The following is a 9,968-nucleotide window of genomic DNA, read 5'->3' as shown; positions in this document are numbered from 1 at the left end:
TAATTATTATCAGACCTGGCCGGTGCTGGGAGAGAAGAGGAGCAACGGGGGAAGACAAAGAAAAGAGGAGAGGAAAAAAGGGGGAAGACAAAGAAAAGAGGAGGAGTAAAGGGGGAAGATATAGAAAAGAAGAGAGGAGAGGAGGGAGAAGACAAAGAAAAGAAGAGAGGAGAAAAGGGGGGGACAAAGAAAAGAAGAGGAGAAAAGGGGGAAGACTAAGAAAAGAGGAGGAGTAAAGGGGGAAGATATAGAAAAGAAGAGAGGAGAGGAGGGAGAAGACAAAGAAAAGAAGAGAGGAGAAAAGGGGGGGACAAAGAAAAGAAGAGGAGAAAAGGAATAAGACTTAGAAAAGAAGAGAGGAGAAAAGGGGGGGACAAAGAAAAGAAGAGGAGAAAAGGGGGAAGACTAAGAAAAGAAGACAGGAGAAAGGGGGGGGACAAAGAAAAGAAGAGAGGAGAAAAGGGGGAAGGCAAAGAAAAGAAGAGAGGAGAAACGGGGGAAGACTAAGAAAAGAAGAGAGGAGAAAAGGGAAACATGGCGGAGCAGTGGAGCCCTCACACACCAGGCCAAGCTGAAGCTCAGTGATTTCCTTTTATTATTAAAGTATAAAATACAACAGCAAGCACATTTCATTGAACATCATAAATACAAAAGAAGGAACTTAAATACAGTCAGTGCTGATAAAATAATGTTATTACACAAAACAAAAGACCCTAGTCTTACTTTTTCGTCTCTCTCTCTCTCTCTCGTCCAAGATTATGGTTTCTTTATACTCCTTGTTTTCTGGATAGACACTCAACAGTCTCGAGGACTGCTTTGCTGGTCCAGCTCAACAGCTAAATGTGTGCTTTTCTCATACATATAGTCTCAGTGGAGTCTACTGCAAAGGTGGTGGCCAGTACATTTATCAAAGAAACAATGAAGTAAAACACTTCATTGAAAGATTTACATGTGTTATCACATATAAATCGCAATACCGCCATTGCAATATACAGTACATACACACTATAGTTATTTACAGTTTATGCTAGAAAATAAAATATCTTTAAATTACAAAACAATAGTCATATTATGTATATAGGTGAGTCGTCTATGTACATTATGCAGACATGAAAATATTTAGATTATTTGGACATATAAGAACACTTAAGGTGCACTGAAGTCTTCTTCACTCTACCCAAAGATACATTTCTACACTGATTTCTACACAGAAAAGAGTGTTTCACCCCTTCCACTACGGTAGTAGGCCCAATACCTATACCACTTTCCACACCATTTTATGAAAATACACATGGTATCACTATGCAATATGTAACAATAGGTACATTAAGGGTGAATTGTTATGTCTGTATTAACAAATAAATCAAAGTCAGATTTGTGCATAAATAAGCAATCAAAATCCAATTACAAACAAATATGCTACCCAAAGATGCTCTATATCATATGATGTAGTGTACTGCAGCTACGAAACACTTGAATTGCAGCTTCACATTGGCAGGAAGCATGACTGCAAAAAATGTCTGTGGTAGAAACTCTCCCAAGAGAGGAGCTGACCCAAGCAGGGAACCTGGCTCAGCCCTGAACCACACTTGGCCCACACCTGGCCCACATCTGGCCCACACCTGGCTCACCTCTGGGCCAGAACCGTTCCAGAATCTACTGGGCAGGGTTGTATTGTCCGATAGCAATTTCACTCTCTTCAGGAGTGTTTTCCCGTGAGCCAAAAATACCTCTTGGAACACTTAACACGCAACCAAACCTAATTAGCAGGTTAACCTAAGCTAATTGGATCTGGAACCGTGATTACTCTCTGCTCGTGGTTGCATGGGGCGCTTTGAAAGAGAACAAAGCTGCATTTTGTCTTCCTTTGAAACCCCACCCCACCCCTTGACACACTTGGCACTGATCAGGGAAAACATCTTAAGACCATCATGCAGGTATGGTAGTTGGTTGAGTGAAATGCACAGTCACTGGAGAGCACCTTCTTTAGCACCACTGTACGGTTGGAGTGTTAGCAGCAAATGTGTTTGGACTGTCCTAGAAGATCAGCACCATTTCAGCAATGATGAAATTACTGTATAACATAACATAAATTACTTATTTCCGTGGTGAAAGCAACTTAAATGTATAAAAAAGCTATACCGGACACAATAAACAAAACTTAAAACAAAAAAAAAACATTCATATACATTTGTATCTTTCAATGCAAATACCTGTTGCCTTACAACGTAGGGTCATATTTTAAATAGGCCCATATATACAAACGAGGATACCTCCAGAAATGCTGTGCAAATCCTTGGGAGAAAAGTCTCTGGGATGGGGTCGAGGATGGGGAGGGAGGGCTGTTTGAGTGTGCATCCCCACCGCTGTTTATTTAAACCAGTGCAGATAGTTGGAGTTCACAGCAGGAAAACACATGTTGTTGTTGCACGAGCCTCCATAGCTGGGAGGACACATGGAACAGGGAACGCCCACTTTGTAAGGGGCCTCCCCAATCCAGTTCCCTCTGTAAAAAAAAACAGAAACGTAGAGATAAAGAGGGAGACGTGTTAACAGCAGGACATGGACATGAGACGTAGAGGAAGGTGTCACAACAAGTGTTCATTTTCAAACTTAAGGACAGCTAACCCTTAGCTGCACATGAACCAGACCCTAGCCAAAGTCTTTCCTACAGCCACTCCCTGTCTGGCAGGACAACTAAGCAGCAAAAGCCTTGTCGCTTACTCTGAGTTTTAAAAAAAACGACCAGGGTTAATAAAAATGAGATCTATTGAGACCTATTATCCTGGAAAACGTTCTACGCTCTCTCCTTACAAGATTAAACCAGCAAGGTCACGAGCAAGTCACGAGCCGCCCAAGACATGGAGCGTAGGGCTTTGATTCAAGAATAAGCGGTAGAATTCCTCTGAAATTCCTAGTGTTGCTCTCTTGGCTGGAGCGCTGCTTATGCGCACCTCTCACGGAGGCTGGGGGTCAACTGAGCCTTTGAAGTGAGAACTACCGTGTGTATTCGTGGATTCTCTCTCTTCACACAAGGGTGACATATTGCACCAAGAAGACACTATGACACGTGGGCTGAAGTATCACCTCTTGGCCTGTCCTACAGACTTGGCCTAGGCGAACCTTATGTGAACGGGCACTTGTCCACTTTAGATCAAGCGCTGGATTACATGGCAGTACACTTACTTTGGAGAATAGTTGCAGACAAGATATGTGGCCCTCTTCCACACTGATCCCCACACATTCATATTGTGGCAGGTATGGATAGCACAGCCCACTTTGTTTGATGTTGCCCACACCATCTACGAGAAGAAAAGAGAACATTCGATTACTATTAATGTTAACCACTGTGTGTGTGTGTGTGTGTGTGTGTGTGTGTGTGTGTGTGTGTGTGTGTGTGTGTGTGTGTGTGTGTGTGTGTGTGTGTGTGTGTGTGTGTGTGTGTGTGTGTGTGTGTGTGTGTGTGTGAGTGTGTGTGTGAGTGTGTGTGTGAGTGTGTGTGCGCGCGTGTGTGTGTGTGTGTGTGTGTGTGTGTCTGTGTGTGTGTGTGTGTATGCATGTATAGCTGTAATATACACTCTTACTTGTGTGTAGTGTGTGCACATTGGTCCATAGCACTTAAGCGGGCATCTGGGGTTGCAGTCACGTGGGTAGGGAAAGGAGTAGTCTTTGACCTCATCATACCAAGGCTTCACCAGCTGAAGGATGGACCTATAACTAGAACCAATGCACAAGCGCTCCTTTAACACACAACCCTTGATCGAACCTAATTTGCACAATGTGTAGACCATCATTTTGGAATCTAACTGGAAAGTATTATAGCTTATTCTCCAAGAGGAAATTTGGGGCATTCTAGAATCTAGAATAACCTTCTAGCTTTTGCTCTTGAAATGTCTAACAGTTCTAAGAACTCTCAGATGAAGTGATCTTGGACACTTAGCTTTATATCACTTTTAAACTGTAGGGAACCTTGTTGCCACCAAACAGTTCTTTGTGAGGGGAAAAAGCTTCTTTGTAGTACATGTGTGTTGTGTGGGGCGCTGGTACATACCGACCAGTCCGGACGGAAAGGTTCTGACCCAGAAATCTGAGCAGACTCCGGGGTCCGTGTTCCCACAAACAAGTAGCAGCCCAGTCCTCAGCGGTTTTGGCCAGTGTTTCATCCCAGACCTACGGGAAAAAAGGAAAGAGAAATAGAGGAAAAGGGAGGGAAAGCATTACTGAATATGCATTGTGGCTGTGTCCTAATCTGAGTGAGAGCAGTTTGTGTTGCTCCACTGCTGGCTCCGAGCAGTTGCATGAACTGGTTGAACCCAGACAAGCTGCACAGTAGCGACAGACAGCACAACATCAAAGGAAAACAAGGACCCACAGCAGCTGGGGCAATAATCCATCAGCATCAGGTGGTGGGGCAAGTAGCACCAAAACATTTGCAGCGTCTGGATTTCTATTCCTAATCCTATATGGCGGTGTAAAGCCCCTCTGTCTGTTTGCCAAAGCACCGGTGGTGCCAGAAACACTCCAACCCAACCCAACCCAACCCAACCCAACCCAACCCAACCTAACCCAACCCAACCCAACCCAGCCCGGCCCAACCCAGCCCGGCCCAACCCAGCCCGGCCCAGGCGACTCATGACAGATGTGGCCCAGATCCGGGCCAGAGTCAGCAGTTTCCCTATCTATAGTTGTGCTTAAGATAGTGTCTGAGGGCTTCGTCAACACCATGCACTTCATCAATGGAATATGTCCTTCCTTGCAACATAGTAGCATGAGGTCTAAGGACCTGGCAAATAAAAAGGTTACCCTCTCCCACATCTTGCATCATTAATTATTGCACTGATGACTAACACGGTTTGGTCTCCGCCTCATGGCTTGGTGTCTACTTCAAAGGCACGTGTAGAGCAGCGAGGAGGCTTCCACGCCAGTTTGGCACAGCTCCTGTTTAGAGATGGATAACCCCTGTGGCCAGACCTCTACTTTGGTGGTCCACTAATTGAATCTGTTCAGCAGCTGGCAAAGCCAAATGGGCATGCACAGTGACATCTGTCACTGAATGGCCAACCCCCATTCACACACAGTTACTTAAGTCTGTGGTTGGCATTACAACCACCAACTTTATTACAGCCACATTTACTATTGAGAGTATACTCTGGTTTAAATTGACATAAATCCAAAACATATCCCAGGAAAGTCCACACTCTATAATTTGTAAAATTGTAATAAGAAATGGGTTAAGATGGTAAAGGAGACTCTTACCATATACTCCATGTTGGAAGCCGGGGGGAATGCTTTACCCCGAACTTTGTTGTGGTAATCGAGAATTTCAATCATGTCGTTTCGGGAGATGTAGCGCTTCCGTCTGGTTTTCGGCAGGCTTGCAGTCTCATCCCAATATTTCAGATCTGAGCCAATATCGGTGTAATTGATGACTGGTAACGTTGAGGACGTAGAGGGCTTATAGGCTGCCAACGCACTTGCTCCGCAAGATATGCACAACAGTAGAATATCGATGGCAAAGCAGTTTTCATTCATGATTGGTTCCTGAAGATATCAGCTCCTTTATATTCCGTTGGGATGGGTCTGAAAAGCCATACAATTCAGAATATGAAATAGCTTTGCAGAATATGACCCTTACCATCCCATTTCGGGGAAAGTAAAGTAAGACATCTAATAAAACACTGGTAGCCTATTATCTATCAGTAAGAGAAAACACTTAAGTTGTCCTAAAATTATCCCTACCTTCTGTTATGGTCGGTCACGATACTGAGCTGCAGTAAATGTACAAAGTGATATCTCCGAACTCGGAGATGTTCTTTAGAATAACGGAAAGATGGTCTCCAGACGTCTAATGTTACTCCAAGAAAACTGGGAAGAACTCAGCTTGTCGACGGAGTTGCCTCTTTATATACCACAGAGGTACCGGTGCAGGAAGTGCTGTGTCTTTGAAGGTGTGCTGAATCCCTCCTCCGTCACCTGAAACGAAACATCATTTGGAAAAGCGATGTTTTGTTTCTTTTATTTCTCTTCCTGGCCCCGCGCTCCCGACCTAATCAAAACATCTGGTTTTCGTTTGCGCAGCTGGCAAAGGGTGAAAACAAATCAAAACATATGATAAATCGAATAATCCCGAATTGCAGATCAGCGTGTATATGGAGGAGTGAGATGAGAGATGCATGCAAGGACTGATGAATCTCACAGAACACAATGCATTCTAGTGAAAAGTTTGTTTGATGGTTGGCACACTACAACAACACAGCTGGTACAACAACATTGTCTGTTTTTTTTCTTTGTTTATTTCTTATTGTATGTTTTGGAGGTGGTTGGCAAAGACATTTTAAGTTCCCATAACACCACAAAATCTTTTATTTTCTTTCATAGTTCAACTATCCATACTGAAACCATAAGAGTGCATTTCATGGTATGGCATCACATGTCATAGCCTATAACGCTCACAGTGCTGTGATATGATGTACTTAACTGCATACTGTTCAGTGACACCAAACCACAGTGTGCGTAGTGTGTTGCCTGAAGCGGTCAAGTAGTCAGAACATGCACACACAAACACTAGAGGGAAATCCAGCGGTTTTAGGGCTGGGGGTTAGCACGGGGTCCCTCTTCTCTGTTTGTTTTCTCGGGTGCATTTATCATTCTGTAAAGACTACACTTGCTCAGTGTTAGCGAGCTAGCGCCCACCGCTTCCCGTGCCAGGACCCTGAGTCTTTGCCAAGTCTGGAGTCCCTTCAGCAAGTCATCATTTTCTTTGGCAGCCGTTGAACAAATTAAAGCAATGTGACGCAGGAACCATTTTCTTCAGCCCCCTTTTCTCCCCCTCCTCTTGTAAAGCTCTTTCTTTCTCACCAACTTTCTTGGAAGTGGGAAAGTCACTCACCCAAAAATCTAGGAATGGTGATGCTTCAGAGTGAGCCAATCATTCCTCACGCTGTGAGTGGGGTTTGGTGTTGTGTTGATGGGAAACATCTTGACCGATGTCACCTTGACCCAGCTGATGGCACAGGCCATTTGCGGCTCGACACACTCCATTTGTCAGGAGAGTATAAATTACTCTGAGGGTACGGGTAGACGGCAGTGCATTGGTTAGGTTCAGTGGTTTGAATATCACAGGTCTAGCATACAGGTCTAACATGTTCTTCACCGATGGTGGACTGAAGCATCAGTATGGTTCAAGCTCAATGGTTCAAGCTCTAGCTGCTTTATCATTCCGGAGGGTCAGGCTGTTGTTTTTGCTGAAGAGAAGCAGAGTTATTGTGTTAAAAGCTGATTTTAGCATGTGCTCGGGGCTTCACAGTGGGTTTGTGGCCACAGCTTTCAACACCCTGCGAGATCTCTGTTTCAGATATTTACAGTAGAAGCAGGGATTGGGGAGGGAGGGATGGAGAGATGTGAGTTGTTTTTTCACTTAAAGAGGGTGCTAAAAGCAAGAGCAGTGATGAAAGAAAAGAAAAGTAGAGACAAATCTCTACTGCTGCATCTTTTAACACACACACACACACACACACACACACACACACACACACACACACACACACACACACACAAAACACACACACACACACATACACACACACACACAACACACATACACACAGAGAGATACACACACACACACACACACACACACACACACACACACACACACACACACACACACACACACACACACACACACACGCACACGTATTAGAAAAAAAAGTAAGAGAGAAAATGTGACAGAGACAGAAAGCAAGCTAGCGAAAGAAAAACACAAAGAAAGAAAAAAAGAAAGAAAGAAAGAGAGATCCTCATTTAATGCATTTCAGTTGTGACGGGTTCCCGCAAGAGCTTCTATAATTCAGCCAGTGCAGAATGCTTGCCAGAGGCTCATCTCAATGGTCAAGTGCCCTTTTGAAGCCTGTGGTTTTCAACTACTGCTGTCAGGGCTTGGCACAATGCTCATGACTCCAAGGAGTGAAACCCACATTTGCAGAGCTCTGAAGATGTCCAGGGAACCGGGGCTTAAGTCCTCTCTGGACACTCACTTATGGACTGATTAAACTAAGCCCACATATTTTATGTCTCTGATGTCAAAACGCACACATGCACACACACACGGCACACACACAGACACACATATACATGCATATATGCACACACACAAACTCACCCACACCCATACACACACATAGACACACAAACATAAGCACCCACAATTACAGACACATAATTAGCCACGCCCACACACACAAAGTGAGAGAGGAGATCGTTAAGAAAGAAAAGCAGAAAGCAAGATATGGAAAGCAAAGCCCCCTGTACGTTTAACAAGGAGAGAGGGCTTGGGGGGGACAGTGCTCTGCTCTGTTTTGGAAAAGCATTCTTCTTCAGATGGAACATTTATTTACTTGCGATACAATTGTTCCAAGCCTCTCCCTTTCTCTCCCCCTTTCTCCCCTCTTCTCCCCTCTCTCCCTCCTATCCCCTCTTCACCCTTCCTCTCCCCTCCTCTCCCCCTCTCTCCTCTCCTCTCCCCCTTCCTCTGAGCCCCTCTGCGTGGCCTCCAGATACCCCAGCCTGTGCCAGCGCTGTTAGACGCAACAGAAACTACACATCACAAGCTCTTGCAGTGTCCATCACCTTTGCAATCAGACACAGGCTCACAGCTGTGGCGACTCCACCCAGGGCTTCAGTTACCAAATTGGCAGCACTCTCCTCGTCCAGGAATATCACTTAAGAGTCAGTGGTCTGCGTGCGTGTGTGTGTGTAGGTGTGTGAACGATGAAAAGCCTGTACTTTTTGAGATGGACCTGTTTGTGTGTGCGTATGGTCTGTCTCTCTCTGTTTCTCTTTCTCTCTCTCTTTCTCTCTTCCCCTGTGTGTATGAATATGTGTGTGTAGGTGTGTGTAGGTGTGTGTGTGTGTGTGTGTGTGTGTGTGTGTGTGTGTGTGTGGGTGTGTGTGTGTGTGTGTGTGTGTGTGTGTGTGTGTGTGTGTTTGTTAGTCTTTGTGTTTGTTTGAAAGCAAACCTTTGTGAGTTTGTCAAAAGAAAAGCCAACCCTCTTACTCAAAGAATCACCTGAGTAAAATCTAGTGCACATACATAGCTCTGTGGTCCTCTTTGTCAATGGATTCATATTTCCAGCAGCCCCAGTGAAATAAATGTTACAGTATAACGACTTTAATACGATATTTTATAAAAACATTTATGTGAAAACAGGTGGTTAAAATATGTTGTATGGACAGTATACTACAGCTCCAAATTGCATTCATTCAAGGTCGTCTACCATGCTGCAGTAAAACTAAGGTTTCCCTATCACACTTGAGTGTCAACAGGTGAAGTTCAAACTGATGTGTTGTAGGCCAGTTCTTCCAGAAGCCTGTGGGCTCTTTTCAGAAAGGGTAAATGTGTGTGATATTATAAATATATTTATCTTGGCCAGATGGCAAAATTAGTTGTCCAGCAGCAACTCAGTTTACTCTGGGTTTCTACCCGTCTTACTCTCTGTCCCAGTGCTGTGCAATGACTTAACGTTACTCCCTGATACCTTAAGAGATGTGCTAGCAGCAGACACAAGAACCCATGGGTTTCTCCCCTTGCTAGCATGCATGGTTTATTCCTGTGCTAGCATGCATGGTTTCTTCCTGTGCCAGCATGCATGGTTTCTTCCTGTGCTAGCATTCATGGTTTCTTCCTGTGCTAGCATTCATGGTTTCTTCCCTTGCTAGCTTGCCCAAGGTGGCAATCTCGAGTCCGGTGTGAGACTATACTTGTCTCTGCAGCGCAGTTTCTGCAAACATTACTCACTGTTATGAGAGAGCAAGGCCACATTTGATCACTTCTTTGAGAAAAAAAAGATATATCTAGGTTAGGGTGACCAGATTTGAGGTTGTGAAAAAGAGGACACTTCGTCAAGGGGGAGGGTGCGGGGTAGTGTATACTGGATCTGGCATGGCGGGCATACAGATGACCCCGCCCC

The 9,968-nt window shown here is 44.6% G+C and overlaps 1 protein-coding gene across 1 annotated transcript; it reads right to left on the bottom strand.

The window, feature by feature from the left end:
• Positions 1–440: 440 nt before the first annotated feature.
• pi15a (peptidase inhibitor 15a) lies at positions 441–5,855 on the bottom strand. Its single transcript, XM_080855330.1, has 6 exons — positions 5,740–5,855; positions 5,257–5,580; positions 4,052–4,170; positions 3,585–3,717; positions 3,187–3,302; positions 441–2,506 (listed from the first exon to the last, which is right to left on the bottom strand). Exons 2-6 carry the CDS (start codon positions 5,530–5,532, stop codon positions 2,371–2,373), a joined length of 780 nt encoding a protein of 259 aa, XP_080711456.1. The 5' UTR covers positions 5,533–5,580; positions 5,740–5,855; the 3' UTR covers positions 441–2,370.
• Positions 5,856–9,968: the final 4,113 nt, after the last annotated feature.

The sequence above is a fragment of the Sprattus sprattus genome, assembly GCF_963457725.1.
Source record: "Sprattus sprattus genome assembly, chromosome: 17".
Classification (NCBI taxonomy): domain Eukaryota; kingdom Metazoa; phylum Chordata; class Actinopteri; order Clupeiformes; family Clupeidae; genus Sprattus; species Sprattus sprattus.
This window is presented reverse-complemented; position numbering and strand designations above follow the sequence as displayed.

What these genes read in the sequence shown, in the direction of transcription:
- pi15a (XM_080855330.1), bottom strand. Translation starts at nt 5,532, where the DNA reads ATGAATGAAAACTGCTTTGCCATCGATATTCTACTGTTGTGCATATCT. An exon ending in CTTCCAACATGGAGTATATG is followed by an intron (nt 4,171 to 5,256) that starts GTAAGAGTCTCC and finishes TTTTTCCCGTAG; the next exon opens with GTCTGGGATGAAACACTGGC. An exon ending in GTCTGCAACTATTCTCCAAA is followed by an intron (nt 2,507 to 3,186) that starts GTAAGTGTACTG and finishes TTTTTTTTACAG; the next exon opens with AGGGAACTGGATTGGGGAGG.